This window comes from Canis lupus, chromosome 8 (genome assembly GCF_048164855.1).
Source record: "Canis lupus baileyi chromosome 8, mCanLup2.hap1, whole genome shotgun sequence".
In the NCBI taxonomy this organism is placed as follows: Eukaryota; Metazoa; Chordata; class Mammalia; order Carnivora; family Canidae; genus Canis; species Canis lupus.
This window is the reverse complement of record NC_132845.1, coordinates 66,371,363-66,387,292: the sequence shown is the minus strand read 5'-3', so window position 1 is coordinate 66,387,292 and position 15,930 is coordinate 66,371,363. Positions and strand designations below refer to the sequence as shown.

Genomic DNA, 15,930 nt, shown 5'->3' with positions numbered 1-15,930 from the left:
GGTTGATGATGTTTTAAAAATACGTGTTATGAGCTTCTAAGCAATCCATCACCCACTGGCACTGCAAAGGCAACATCGCCCTCATCTAGGTGAGATAATCAGTTTCTCATTTATTTTCTGTCACTGAGGAGGGCATCTGTCTAGGGATAATGACTGGAGGGGTTAGATGGAGCACCCAGGGGACCCTGTGTCATTGGGTCATACTGATGTCCTGACTTGAGGAAGCTATTTGAAAGAAGACGTCTACAAAAGGATCCATTGCCACAAATTTTCCACAGATAGGATTATGGCCAGTTATTCATGAATTTTATTCATTCTGCTGTTTTAAAATGACAAGTCCAATTATATTTGCCCATGTCAGGTATATTGCTTTTACATTGTTTCAACCCAGTTTTAGGAACTTAATTTCAGAGTCATTGTCAATAGAAAATAAGTAGCAATCAAAACAAAATAAGTAGCCATTTCTGTGTACCTAACATCCAAAACGTGTCAGGTGGTATGCTTCCATGAAACAATCTTTACTCATAACAATTTTAAATTACATTATTTGGATTTTTAAGTGTGGCAGGGAGGAGGGGTGGTACATAACTCCATCCGTGAATGCAAGTAACAACTCTGGGCATTTGAATACATTTGTTAATTAGTGCTTTTTATTTTTCTGATTATTTTTCTAAGTTTAAATTTTGCAAAGACATTAGCATTTCCAAATCTTTGGTAAGTATAATTTGAAAACAAAAAGCGTTTTCAAAAATTACCCGAGTTTAGTCATTATACAAACTTTGTACAGGGTAATTCATTTTTAAATGAGTCTTATTCAGTATGTACCTCACCAAAAGAGAGAAAGGGTACATAAAATGTCAACACCGGTTATCTCCAGCTGGAAGTATTACGTGGTAAAACTGAGGCCTTTAAAGAAATGGAGCATAGTAACTAGAGAAATGAAAAACAGATGTAGAATTTACCCGATTTTTGTCACTAAGCCAAATAACAAATTTTGATTTTAAAAAACTTTCATGCCAAAGATGTATCCCACACTCAAATGAATGAAAGCCCTACATACTATTCTGTTCCTGAAATTTCTACTCATTTCTTTGGACTCATTTATATTTTTATATACTGAGGAAAAATTTAAACATGTTAAATATAACATATCCAGAGTCTAATCAAAACTGGAAAAAATCCTGAAATTGTAACAATCTGGAAAAAGGATTGACATGCATGTAAGGCAACTTTTGTGCTTGTGTTCTTGATTTTTAACTAATTTGCAGATGACCACTAATATACCTCAAGAAAGAATGTTCTCAGCAGTGGCGAGATATATTTTAACTTTGAGATGAGGGCCTAGAGCATATGATAGATTACAGAAGTCTGTTTTTCCTACTTGCTTATAAGATAGGGCTGCGACTGTGGCTTTAATCTGGACTACTTTTACCTCATTGTAGTTTTGACTGACAGTTTGGTAGTTTATAATTTAATGGATGTGATTTGAAAGCCAGTTACCTGAATGTGCCTAATTGTTGAGGCTAATAATAAGAATTATTAAAATAGTTCAAACATTTTGGGTATTTTGCTTCAGCATCTGCACATTATGAAATATTTACATTGATTTTTAAATACATAGTTTTCACCATATTCCCAGCTCAAAAAGAAAGCACAGAAAAACAGCAAAGATGTGAAGTGCTCGTCTGTTCAGGTTTACAAACCACATAGTTAATTCTGTGTGACGATGCAGTTTAATTTTGTCTAATGAGTACTCGGGAATCTAATTTCAAGCAAAAACCTATCTTATATCTCTCCTGCGAATGTGAAGGTATGGTATTACTTTGCAAACACTTAAGACGACAGATGAAATTGGAATCAGGAGGCTCATTTCCACCTGGCCTGTTAATTTATTCACTGGAAAGACTATTCATTTACATGAGGTTGGTTTTAACTGGTTTCAAAAAGTCAGCTTTTTCGGGTAAGGAGTAGATTTTGACATTGTCTTCCTAGGTGTTTTCTACAATGAAAGTAAATAGATTCACATCCTTGAACTATTATTACTGTTATTATTTATTCATGCTGGAATCACCTGAGGAGTTTAATTTTACTCTTTTTTAAAGATTTTACTTATTTATTTCAGAGAGAGAGAGCAGAGAGAGTGCGCACACGGGGGGGGGGGGGGGGGGCGGGCGGGAGCAGAGGGAGAGGGAGAAGCAAGTTCCCCACTTGGGGAGGAAACCTGAAGTGGGGCTTGATCTCAGGACCCCCGTATCATGACCTGAGCTGAAGGCAGACACCCAACCAACTGAGCTACCCAGCCACCCCTCCTTGAATTATTTTTAAGTGATGAAATATTTCATTTTTTAAAATGATTTATTTATTTGAGAGAGTGTGTGAAAGAGAACATGGACAAGCAGAGGGGAGGGGTAGAGGGAGAAGCAGACTCTCTGCCAAGCAGTGAGTCCAATGTGGGACTGGATTCCCAGACCCTGAGATCATGACCTGAGTCGAAGGCACATGCTTAGCCAACTGAGCCACCCAGGTACCCACGTGATAAAATATTTCAAACATAAAGATGACAATAGGTGGCAACAAAACACCTGTGTACCTACCCCCTCACTTTATCAAATCTTGGCACTGCTTGTGTCAATTTGCTTGGGCTGTTGGTACCAGTCTTAGGTGGGTCTGAGATTTGGGGGGTAGGGGTGAAGCGATAGCCATGGTACTTTTATTATGGAAATCAGTAGGGGATGGTCACTTATTCGCTGGCTCCCCTCCTTAGTGTGGGGCCCTCCTTCAGCTATCATGTCCAGGTGTGTCTTTTCTGCTCTGACAAAATACAGCAGCTTTTCCTGGAGAAGCCAGTTCACTTAGGTTGTTTCCGTACTATTGAGAATAATGCTACAGTGAAGGAGTGCAGATCTCTCTTCTAGATAATTTTCGTTTCCCTTGGATACATTGCCACAAGTGGGATTGCTGGATCATATGGTAGTTCTATTTTTAATTTTTCTGAGTACCCTCCATACTGTTTTCCATAGTGACTGCACCAATTTACATTGCCACCATCAGTGCTCAAGGGTTCTCTTTCTCCACATCCTGGCCAGCATTTCTTTCGTCCTTTCAGAAAACTGACCTACCAGGTGTGAGGTGATACCTCATTGTAGTTTTGATTTGCATTTCCCTGATGATGACTGATGTCAAGTGTCTTTCCATGTACTTATTGACCTTTTTCTTTGGAAAAATGTCTATTGAGATCTTTTGCCCATTTTTAAATTGGGTTATTTGGGTTTTTTTCTATTGGGTTGCATGAGTTCCTTGATATTTTTAATATTAACCCGCATCAGATGTGTGGTTTGCAAATATTTTCTTCCATTCCACAGGTTAACTTTCCATTTCATTGATGGTTTCCTTTGCTGTGCAGAAGCTTTTTAGTTTGATTTACTCCCAATTGCTTATTTTTGTTTTTATTGCCTTTGCTTTTGGCATCAAATCTAAAAAATCATCATTGATACCAATGTCAAGGAGCTTACCCCAGTTTTCATCTATGAGTCTTACTGTTTGTCTTTACATCCAAGTAAAGTTTTTAATTTTTCATTCAAACCTTTAATACATATCAAGTTGATTTCTGTATATGGTATAAAAATAGATATCTAGTTTAATTCTTTTGCATGGGGCCATCCTGTTTCCCCAACACCATTTATGGAAGAGACTTGTCCTTTCCCTGTTGTATACTCCTGGTTCCTTTGTCATAAGTTAATTGACCATATATGCATGCATTTATGTTTGGGCTTTCAATTCTATTCCATTTGATCTTTGTGTCTGTTTTTATGCCAGTAGTATAGTGTTTTGATTATTATTGCTTTGTAATATTGTTTGAAACAAACTTTGAAATACTGTTTAAATTATTTAACTGGTCTATTCAGATTTTCTACATCATTTCAGTCTTGGTAGGTTATACATCTCTAGTAATGTCTCCAGCTCTCCTGTCATCTAATTGCTTGATGTGTAATTATTCACAGTAGTTTCTTATGATCCTCATTAGTTCTGTATTACCAATTGTCATGTCTTCTCTTTTGCCTCTGATTTTTGCATCTTTTTTCTCCATCTAGCTAAAGGTCTGTCAATCTTGTTTATTTTTTTCAAAAACCTACCTCCTCATTTCATTGATCTTTTCCATTGTCTTTTAGTCTCTATGTCGTTTCTTTCCAATCTGATTTTTGGGTTTTCCTCTTTTCCTACTAAATTTGGGCTTAGTTTGTTCTTTTGTTAATTCCTTGAGGTGTAAACTTAGGCTGTTTGAGAGCTTTCTTTTTTATATATATTTTGTTTATTTATTTGAGAGAGAGCACAAGTGAGCACAGCAGAGGGAGAGGAAGAAGCAGACTCCTTGCTGTGCAGCTAGCCTGGACACAGGGCTCAATCCCAGGATCCTGGGATGATGACCTGAGCTGAGGTCATGCTTTATGGACTGAGCCACCCAAGCACCCCCCTTTCTCCCCCTTAATATAGGCACTTATCTCTATATACTTCCTTCTTCTTGAAACTATTTTTGCTGCACTCAGTTTTTGCTATGTTGTTTTCATTCCCATTTGTCTCAATATATTTTTTGATTTCCATTTTTAAAAAATATTTATTATTTATGTTATAATATATATTACTTATGTTATAATATATAACATAATATAATATGTATATTATTTTATAATATGTATTACTTATATATTTTTTTATTTCCATTTTTAAAAAATATTTACTTATTATTATTATAGCCACTGGAGGGCACTCTTGTCCTATTTAAAACCTTTTTGCTATGGTGCTAGTGGGGCTCAGGAATGCCTGCTGGCTCTCAGAGCTAGGTAATTTGGGGGCCCATCCCTTGGGTGGTGACTGTAAAAGTTGGCATACTACACGTGTTGAAGGGAACCAGAGGGGAAAATCGGGTGTAGTGCCAACCAGCTATTTTGGGTTCTGGGAAGGATTGCAGCCAGCCCCTGAATGCGTACTAAATTAGAAGCCAGACCCTCAGGCAGCGGTTCGTAAGTGTACAAATTCCTTCCAGGCAAAGACCACAGATAGACATTTCACCTGCTCCCTTTGCACTGAGTTTAGAAGGGATTGCCATGGGGAGTGCTCACATGCCCATAAGAACTACTTTGCTATATAGTCTTGTAGGTCTAGTAAATCCAAGTCCCACTGGCATTCAAAGTTAGGTGTTTTGGAGATGGGAGCTGTGGGTGGGGGTCTTAAAGGTTGGGGTGCTCGATGTACAATCCAAACCCAGGGAGAGGCTAGGAGTTGAGGGTTCCCTCCTAATTGTATGATGCTGTGCTCAGGTGGGCATTGTGGCGAGACCATGTCTCACCCTATTCTAACCCGTTTTGATCTGGGTATTTCCTCATTTGACTGTGTAGGAGTCACTCAGCTTGTTTCTGGATTTCTCCCAGAAGGAATTGCTCTATGTATAGCTGTACATTCAGTGTGTTTGTGGGAATAGAGAAGTTCAGGGGCCTCCTGAGGTGGGGGGGGGATGCCAAAGCCCTACATGGGAAAGGAGTATTTGGTGCTCAATCCATACTAGTAACTCATCTTTATTCCTCTCTAGTCTTGTGGTTTTGAGTGGTGGGGTCCATCGAGGCCACAGCTACCTCCACTCTGTCCTGACTTTAAGGCCGCTCAGGTCTGGCTTTCTCTGAATTACTTCTATATATCAGTAAAACATTTGGCTGCTTCCTGCACCGAGTAGCAACCTACTGCCTAGACACTCATGAGGCTATGGTACTGTTGCTTGCATCATGCTTGACACAGAGGGAAACTCTGTGAGGCTTGCTACCTCCCCAGCTTCACAAGGAAGCAACTACACATTCTCTCTACTTTGAGGTCTCCAAAACCATCTAAGTGTCCATCATCACCACTCCTCCCACACCACGCCCATGTACAACCCCAGAGTGTGAGAGAGGGGGATGCATCAATATCTAAGCTTTTTTGCTTCCCGATTTGAAACTTAAAAATCTCTTTGATTTCTGGGTTTTTGTTTCATTTGGTTTTGTATCATCTGTTTCCTGTGGCAGTTAATTTAATTGATTGGGTGCAGAGGAGGCAAAGTCTACAAGGAAGTAGAAGTGTGCTGGGGAGAAAGGTCGACTAATATTCTAAAGTGCTCATGCATCACATTTGCATAGTACTTTGTACTTTACAAAGTGTTTTCACTTGCACCATCTAGTTTAATTCTGCAATAACCTTGTGAGGCAGGTACTAACCTTATTTCGCCAAGGAGGAAACTGAGATTAAATAACATAAGTGATTAGTCAAAAGTCATTCAACTGATAAATGGCAAAACCAGAACTCAAATCCAGGTGTTCCAACGTCAGCCCTGGGCTCTTCCTTCTACTTTTCCAGAAGTATTTACTCAGGGCCAAAGGAGACTTCTTTATCTTGGAGTTTTCAAGTTACATGGAGTCACAAGGTCCTGGGCAGGTGCTTTAGGGTCCCCAAGGAAGATGGGACTGGTGGGTAGCACCTAGAAAAAGCCAAAAGGTACTCCTAGACCTCAGTCCTATCCCTTGGGCTCTCATTTAACCATGGTAGCTCTGCATCTATTTTATGTATTAGAACTCTCCATAGACTTTTTGGGGGATAGAAAGAGAGGAGAGAGGATTCTGTTACCTTAAAATATTTTAAAATTATTGCTTTAATACCAAAACACTATATTTAGTGCAGAATTTCATGCAACAGAGTAAGTTAGTTGGGAAAGTGTTTCAAGGGCAAGTAATGACAAACATTTGTTGAATAATGATGAAGTGCTGGGCACTCTATATTCAATTCGTGGTCCTATTTAATTCTTTTAAAAAAAGATTTTATTTATTCATAGAGACACAGAGAGAGGCAGAGACATAGGCAGAGGGAGAAGCAGGCTCCCTGCAGGGAGCGGGATGGGGGGCTCTATCCCAGGACCCTGGGATCAGCACCTGAGCCAAAGGCAAGTGCTCAACCACTGGGCCACCCGGGCGTCCCCCATTTAATTCTTTTTTTTTTTAATTTTTATTTATTTATGATAGTCACACACACACACAGAGGCAGAGACATAGGCAGAAGGAGAAGCAGGCTCCATGCACCGGGAGCCCGACGTGGGACTCGATCCCGGGTCTCCAGGACAGCGCCCTGGGCCAAAGGCAGGCGCTAAACCGCTGCGCCACCCAGGGTCCACCCCCCCCCCCATTTAATTCTTAAAACAAAATTCCTACTAGGCAAGCATTTGCTACTCATCATTTTACAAATATGAACTAGAGGCTGGAGAAAAGCTAGGTAACAGGTCCCAGGTTTCGCACTGTGCGAGGGACCAGGTTAGGATAAATACCCAGTCCAAATTCCAGTGCATCTCCTCCCTAAACATTAAAGTCTACTCTACCAGGTTGAATATGAGGTCCTGTTCCTAAACTTCACCTGTGACCAAGGAGTCATCCTAAACTGAGGTCTTCTTGAGTTTGGCCAAGCAGGCTGCCATGCAAGGGCTCGGACTCCCAATACCAGAGGCCAGAAGTGACGAGCTGTTCCAACATGGCACAATCCATAGGGCTCAAAAGCAAGTGACTCCTCGATGCGAAGAAAGGACGATGCCCTGGTCGCCGAGGCCCGGGACGGCGCGCTCCGCGGGGAATGCACGCTCTGCTCCCGCGTGGACCACACACGCCGCGCCCTCGCTTCTGCGCACAACCATTCTCCCCAGAGCCACGGGAGCTGGGCTAAGACGCAAACCCCGTTGGTTAGGGTTGACCCAGCGGTCACCTCAGGTCGCTCAAACAGGGATCAAAAAAGCCTATACAGGCCAGGCGGGACCCTGTAGATGATGGAAGTGGGCAAATCGCCCAGCTTAATGCACCTCATCTTCCTTTGCGCCTTCACTCTCCCTTCTAAAAAAACAAAACAAAACAAAAAAACAACCTATGCCCGTTCTATTTTTCTTTAAATACTCAGCTCTCGCTTCAGCCAGGACACAAACCTGGGAACCACCAAACAAAAAAAGTTTCACTTTCACCGCCACTCTCAAACAAGAAGCACCTGCGGCAGAAACCAACGCAAAACGAACCCTCACCGGACCTCGCCAAAAGGGGATGCTGGGCGGCAGGTTCTCTTTCCGGGTCGGCGGCGACCACTTCCGGGGCGGCCGCGAGCGAGGCGGAAGTGCGGTCTCCTCAGGGCGGCTGTCTCTGGGCGGGCCGAGGGAGGCTCCCGAGGCTGGGGGCCGGGCCGGGATGGCGGCAGCGGCGGCCGGGGCCGGGGCCGGGACGGCCCAGGAGAAGCAGTTCCCGCCGGCGCTGCTGAGCTTCTTCATCTACAACCCGCGCTTCGGGCCGCGCGAGGGCGAGGTGCGCGGAGCGGTGCCGTGGGCGGGTGCCAGCCGGCGGTCGGAGGAGGGCCGGAGGGCGGGGGCGGTGGCCGGCCGGCCCGCGTCGGAGCCGGAGAAGGCGGGGGGTGGGGCGCGCCCGGAGGAGGGGGGCGGGGGATACCGCGCAGCACCTGTCACTCCCCTCCCGGGGCGGCTTTTACCGAGGCTGCTTTGTGCCGGGCGTGCGCCCGCGGAACGAGTGGGGGCCGGGCAGGGTCTCTGGACGGAGGCTCGGCAGGCTCATCACTCCACGCAGGGTGAGTGAGTTTCCGCGCTTCTGCGCCAATCCCGGGTAAGTAAAATTGAGCTTATGTTTTTGTTAGTACAAGTCCCGGACTAGAAGCATGGATGGAGAGTGGTGGCCTATGTGCTCCTAAGATAACTCAGGCTTGGAGGAGCATAGGAAAGTTTTGTGTTGTTTTTCCGAATTGCTAAATAAATTCCAGGGATGGGTTTTGTTTGTTTTATAGGTGGGGACGGTGACTTCCCCAAAGGATGTCCGGTTGGGCTGGCAGCAAGTCACGTTTGTTTGTTTATTTATTTATTTATTATTTATTTATTTATTTAATGGGAGACAGAGAGAGGCTGAGACATAGGCAGAGGGAGAAGCAGGCTCCCTCTGGGGAGCCGGATGGGGCACTCGATCCGAAGACCACCCTCACCCCCATCACGACCAGAACCAAAGGCAGATGCTCAACCACTGGGCCACCCAGGTGCCCCTCAGGGTCCTTTGAAAGGCTCTGAGTTCTAATGCTCTTGAACCTGCTGAGTTTTACTTGCAAGGAGGCAGTAAGTCTGCACATGTGCGCACACGCTTTTTTTTTTTTTTTTTTTTTTTACAAACGGTGTTTTTTGCAAAATTAGTGTGAGGAAAGAAACTGTAAGATTGAGTTTTCAGAGTAATTGTTTTGTGCGCCTCCAGAGGACTTGTGACTTAACTGTATATCACAATGGCCTTCTAGGCTGGTGAGCATCATTTACATATCAAGGAGAAGACAATTTTTGATTTTTCTGAAAAGGGTTTTTTGTTTTGTTTTGCTGCTGGCATGTGTGATGTGAGAGCTTGACATTGAACAGCATTTTTAACAGCTGAGATGATTTTTTAAAAAATGCTTATGTTAATGTGATGATTTTGTTTTTCCATACTTTAGGAGGAAAATAAAATTTTATTTTACCATCCAAATGAAGTTGAAAAGAATGAGAAAATTAGAAATGTTGGATTATGTGAAGCTATTGTACAGTTTACAAGGTAATGCCCTTAAATGCAGAGCTCAGTAAGCTCCGTGAATTCTTACAACTTCGAGAACTGTCCCCCAACATTTTTTTTTTAACCTTTTTAGGACCTTTAGTCCATCAAAACCTGCAAAGTCTTTACATACACAGAAGAATAGACAGTTCTTCAATGAACCAGAAGAGAATTTCTGGATGGTCATGGTACTTGCATATACAGTACATCTTTTTGAGTTTGTGTAGTGAGATTATGGGTGATCTTTTCTCTTAGGACTTTAGAGAAGTCCTCTAGCTATTGCAAAGTAAAATTACAATAAAGTTGGTTGCACATATTCAGTGTATGTGTTCTTGGGGCTGTTTTAAGTTGTGTTTTTGGTGTTGTGACATGCTCAGATTTTTTCATTTAAGAGAAAATTAAAAACTTATATAATTGGGTCATTGTGTAATTTCGTCCTATCAAAATTTTGTAGGTTGTTCGGAATCCTATAATTGAAAAGCAAAGTAAAGATGGAAAACCAATTGTTGAATACCAAGAGGAGGAGTTGTTGGTAATGTGTCATTTTTTGTTTCATATTTTTAGAAAACCTGTTACTGAATATGTTGAGTGACTTGGTCAACTTTAAGCAGTCACCTTTGTAGAAGATTCTGAGGTTCTGCATAGTGAAGTTTCATATCTGTTTACATTAGCACAGTTGTATAAAAATCTGTATCTTGTCTCCCTAGTGTCTTCTAATCATCTTTTTATAAGCCCTCCTAAAATTAGGCTTACTGGTTCATAACTGAATTTAAATACATCTTACTGTCAGCACACAACTGTTGTGGGTCCAAGCTTATAAGCACTATATTGCGTTGCCAAGAGTCATTGTACATTTGCTATGCCATGGACTTTTTCCCCCTTGAATTGAGATCTGTGTCTTTATGCTTGCAGGACAAGGTTTATAGTTCAGTGTTACAGCAGTGCTATAGCATGTACAAGGTAAGCACGAAGTTCTTTCTGAATTGAGTCTAGCCAGTTACCCCTGTTTACAGGGATTGTTTCAAAATCTTAGTTCTTTAGATGACTGTGTGGTGACTATATCTGTTTTAAGGGAAGAAATAATGAGGCCTTTGAAACTGCATTGAGATTTATGTATAGACTTATTCGCTGAGTAGTGAGTCTTTCTCTGTTCCTAGCAGTACTAGGAATGTATCCCAGTTGGTAAACAAGAGAGTCCATATGCTTGAGGAAAAGGCATACTGTAGATATTTGTATGATTTAAGAAGTCTGGCAATATTATTTACATAAAATGAAATTTAGTTATGAGATGAGGTTACGAAAAAAAAAATGCAGGGTGCCCAGGTAGCTTAGTTGGTTAAGCATCTGACTCTTGATCTCAGCTGAAGTCTTGATCTGTCTCAGGGTCATGAGTTCAAGCCCAGTGTTGGTCTCTATGCTGAGCATGAAGCTTACTTTAAAAAAAAAAAAAAAAAAAAATCTCCCAAATGATTCAGTGATTACACAGAAATGATATCACTTAACAGTGTTGATTTTGTGTGTGATTTATTTTATAACTCAGGCCCTTTCATGTAAATATTTTCTATATGTTTAAAAGGAATGGGGTGGGGGGTTAAATAAGCCAAATTAGTTAATCTAAAAGGAAAAGAATTTGTTATACTGGTAAATTGCAGGGTATAAGAAACTGACTTTTAAAAAAATTTTTTTGCATCATTAGCTTTTTAATGGTACATTCCTGAGAGCCATGGAAGATGGAGGTGTCAAGCTCCTAAAAGAAAGATTAGAGAAATTCTTCCATCGGGTAAGTATTATGAATTTTATTTATAATCTTTGTAGTCTTCAAAAAGACTTTTAGAAATAAACATACAATTTTGCTTCTCCTTTAGGAAAAACTTAGGACTTGAAAGTGACAAAGTGTAAGATACATTGTGGCAAAATGAGATCAGTGAGAAAACTCTTTAGACTTGCATTCTTGAATCTTTTCATAACTTTTTGTGCAGGATCAGAGCATCCTGCCATTTGTGTGCATCCCCACATCATCTTGGAGACACCTTTTGTCTTAATCCTTGGTCAACCTGTGTTGTTAGTGTGGGCTTACTCAAAATGAACTTCCTGCATGATGATTGGTCAATTAGCCGAATTTAAACTCTTTACCTGAATATACATTCTTATGGATTGATTATTGTTCACTGAACAGTATTGTTTAATCTGTATTGATGCAGTGGAAAAGTTATTGCTGTAATACAGACTTTATCACCTTAGTGGTTATTAGTGTGATTTTTCCCGAACAATAAATGAATGTGCCTATATAGTTGTCACTCTGTTACACTGTAAGTTTTTTATAGCTTATCGCTGGTAAAATTCAGTTTAGCTTAGAGGAATAATTCTCAATTTATTTTTTCCCCTAAACTACATTTTCTCTGTTTTTGAATTATTTTGTTTTTATGAATTACTTTTGTTTCCTCTTTGTTTCTTCATTCTAGTGACCATCATTTACTCTTATGCTGTCTCCTGACTTCTGTCCTTGCCTTTTTATTACTCTCCTACCTATCAACAACTGACTACCTGTGCTCTCAGTGTTATTTTTGCAGAAGATGGCACTGTCAGTCCATATCAATATATAGGTCCCTAATGAGATATAATTTGAGAATCATTCATTTAGGGAATTAAATACCTCAAAGAGATAAGATAATTCTGAATAAATATTAACAGTTTACGTTTGAACTTTATATTTTGAAATTGGTATTGATTTCACATCCAGTTAGCTGTGGCTAATCTGCTTATTGGTCTTGTCAGTGTGCTAGGATGTAATCTTATCCTAAGTTGACTAATTATTCTCAGCTTTCAGAGTGCTATATTCAGTGTACTCTTAGTAAGTTTAATGCCTTATTTTTTCCTACAGTACTTGCAAACGTTGCATTTGCAGTCATGTGATCTCCTTGACATTTTTGGTGGAATCAGCTTCTTCCCATTGGATAAAATGACTTATTTGAAAATCCAGTCCTTTATTAATAGAATGGAGGAAAGCCTGAGTATAGTCAAATACACTGCCTTTCTCTATAACGATCAACTAATCTGGTATGTACACCCTAAGGCTTGGCATATAAAAGAAGAAAACCTATTAAGATAATAAAAACAGCAGTGACTGGATCGATAGGTTGTCAAATTGGAATGAATAGCAAGGGGGCAAGGTAGGAAGCATCTTTACAGATGCTGTCAAAATAAAGCAGTGATCATTTAAACTAAAAGTAGGGTGATTTGGGTTAAAAAGACAAAGCAGGGGAATTTAAAATTGGTTGCATGAAAGGTATAGAAAATGTTCGTGTCAAGTGAAGTTTAGGGATCCTATTTTTATTTGGGTGTTCTTCGGAAAACTTCTTTAAAGAAACAGTATAATAAATGTGGAAAGCATACTTTTCATACTTTATTTTCAAGCTAGATTTTTAAAAATATCCAAGAAGTTAAATGTGCCATAAAACCAGAAAGTTACCTACTGGCAACCAACTGTGCATCCTGTAGTAGGAACAAAAACATAATTTCTTTGGAAGTGTTGATACTCAGGAAGAAAGGAGAAACTAAACGCTCTCAGCTACCCAGGACAGCTCTAGAAAAGCCATGTGACCATGACCATATAGAGGCTGTGTGGCTCAGAGACATCCAGAGTCCTCTGATTGTCTGAGATGGGCTCCTAGAGTTCAGGAGCTGTTCCGGGTGCTCACTAGTGTTGAGTTTTCACGTTTACATGGACTGTATCCCACTTTCTGCAGTTCAGGTTGTGGCCGTATTTGAGCCCAAAAACTTGAGTTCAGCTAACACAAAAGGCAGTAATCGTTCTGGAAACCCTTCCTCTCCCTGCCAAGATCTTGTGGCATCATTTCAGGAAGAGAAATAGGCTAATCGAAAGAAATTTGAATCCGTTTATTAAACACGTTGATGAGTTTTCATGTAGAATTTGTGCGTGTGTTCTCTTCCCCCCCCACCCCCCCCCCATGAAAGCAGCATGAAATCCAGATGAAAAAGCCCTTCCCTTCACATTTAACAAGTTATTTAGCAGAACACATGATGCTATATTAGCTGGTCCTGTTCTAGTTGCTTTTTATAATTTTCACGCTATGGTAGTCAAATGAGATTCTTAATGCTGTTGTGAGAGGTGGAAGAGTTAACACAGGGTTGGAGGGTGTCAGGTCTGAGGAGGGAGCAGCCCTCCACAGGCAGAAATTCCAGGGAGGTGCTGCTGGGAAGGCTTTCCCCCTTACCCCCCCACCCCCATTCCCCCACCCCAGTGAGGAGACAGACGGATATGCTAGAATTCCATGGCAGTCCATGACCTGGGTGCTCCTGTCGGAGGAAGGTAGCTCAGATTCTAATCGCCTGACATAGCATAACCCCTGACGTGGGCATGAACCCGGGGTGAGAAAGGGTACAGGCCTAGAGCAAGAGGGTCCCCCTCAAAGTCAGCAGCTTCTGCTGAGAGGCCGATGAGCCAGTAGGACCAGTGGGGTTGAAGTCTGGAAGCCTGAACTCACAGGGCTGCGTGTTGCCCTAGTCCTAGGGATCCTATTGGCATCTTTGTCTTTGTGAAGGACAGCCCCTGGAGTTAAGCTGTGCCCAGCTCCGATGGCTGCACAGCGCTGCTTTGGGATCCCACCACAATATGCAGACAGGGCAAGGTTGGCCCCAGGCAGTCATCATAAGGAGGAGTTTCAAAAAAACCAACATATTGTGGGAGGCAACTGTTAGTTACAAAGCTGGTCTGTTTAAATACCAATGAAGTATTTTATATTTCACGAATAGGATATATATTTGCTCTTAATTGCTTACTATTATATATGTGTGTACATGTGCCCATGTGCACGTATTTAGTTTTGAATGCTTTGTGAAGTGGAGCCCAATGTTTTTTTTTCCAATCATTTTAATTTTTTTCCTCATGATAAATATACTCTTTAGTCCCATCCCCTATCCCCCCGCCCCGCCCTGTAACCATCTGTTTGTTCTCTGTAGTTAAAAGTATGTTTCTTGGCTTGTCTCTCTCTCTTTTGTCCTTTGCTCATTATTTTTTTAAATTCTACAAGTCAAGTCATATGGTATTTATCTTTCTCTGACTTATTTCACTTAGCATTGTAGTCTTTAGTTCTATCCATATTACTGCAAATGGTAAGATTTCATTTTTTATGACTGAATAATACTCTGTTTATGTGTGTGTGTGTATGTGTGTATATATATATATATATACGCACCACATCTTTATTCATTTACCTATTTACGGACACTTGGGCTGCTTCCATAATTTGGCTATTGTAAATAATGCTGCTATAAACATGGAGGGGGGTACATGTATCCCTTTGAATTAGTTTTTTTTTTTTTTATATATATTTTGGATAAATATCCAGTAGTACAATTGCTAGATCGTAGGATAGTTCTATTTTCAATTTTTCTAGGAACCTCTGTACTGTTTTCCACAGTGGCTGTATCACCACCAGTTTGCATTCCTAGCAACATTGCATAAGGGTTCCTTTTTTCCCCCACATCCTCATCAACACCTGTTGTTTCTTATGTTGTTAATTTAGCCATTCTGACAAAATTACCTCATTCTAATTTTGATTTGCATTTCCCTGATGATAACTCATCATGAGCATCTTTTCATGTGTCTGTTGGCCATCTGGACATCTTCTTTGGAGAAATGTCTGTTTATATCTTTTGCCCATTTTTTAATTGGATTATTTGTTTTTTGGGTAATGAATTATATCAGTTCTTTATATAGTTCAGATATTAACCCTTTATCGGATTTGCAAATATCTTCTCCCGTTCAGTGGATTGCCTTTTTTATGGTTTCCTTCACTCTCCAGACACTTTTTATTTTGATATAGTCCCAATAGTTTATTTCCCTTGCTCTAGGAGACATATCTTGAAAAATGTTGCAACAGCTGATGTCAGAGACATTACTGCCTGAGCTCTCTTCAAGGATTTTTATGGTTTCAGGTTTCACATTTAGGTCTTTAGTCCATTTTGAGTTTCTTTTTGTGTATGGTGTAAGAAAGAGGTCCAGTTGCATTCTTCTGCATGTTGCAGTTGTGTTTTCCTGACACCATTTGTTGAAATGACCATCTTTTCCCCATTGGATATTCACTCCTTTGGTGAAGGTTAATTGACCATATAATTGTGGGTTTATTTCTGGAGTTTCTGTTTTATTCCACTCATCTATATGTCTGTTTTTATGCCATTACCATACTGTTTTAATTACTACTGTGTTATAATGTAACTTGAAATCTGGAGTTATGATACCTCCAGTTTTGTTTTTTCAAGATTACTGTGGCTATTTGAGGTATTCTCTGCTTTCATA

General features: G+C 40.6%; 1 protein-coding gene and 1 long non-coding RNA gene across 4 annotated transcripts in view; one reads left to right on the top strand and one right to left on the bottom strand.

The window, feature by feature from the left end:
• Positions 1-1,869: 1,869 nt before the first annotated feature.
• Positions 1,870-8,532, bottom strand: LOC140638889 (uncharacterized). Its single transcript, XR_012035837.1, has 2 exons — positions 7,423-8,532; positions 1,870-6,499 (listed from the first exon to the last, which is right to left on the bottom strand). It is a non-coding gene; the product is annotated as an uncharacterized lncRNA (long non-coding RNA).
• The window catches only part of CCZ1 (CCZ1 homolog, vacuolar protein trafficking and biogenesis associated), a 30,685-nt gene continuing 22,904 nt past the window's right edge, over positions 8,150-15,930 (top strand). The window contains exons 1-7 of one of the 3 annotated variants that reach the window (XM_072836975.1): positions 8,150-8,345; positions 9,517-9,614; positions 9,706-9,799; positions 10,066-10,143; positions 10,524-10,571; positions 11,308-11,391; positions 12,493-12,668. In XM_072836975.1, coding sequence (XP_072693076.1) covers positions 8,232-8,345; positions 9,517-9,614; positions 9,706-9,799; positions 10,066-10,143; positions 10,524-10,571; positions 11,308-11,391; positions 12,493-12,668 — 692 coding nt within the window. In that variant the 5' untranslated portion in view covers positions 8,150-8,231. Of the gene's footprint in view, positions 8,346-8,530; positions 8,658-9,516; positions 9,615-9,705; positions 9,800-10,065; positions 10,144-10,523; positions 10,572-11,307; positions 11,392-12,492; positions 12,669-15,930 lie in introns of those variants that run through there. The other 2 variants (XM_072836976.1, XM_072836977.1) reach the window with 2 other exon arrangements.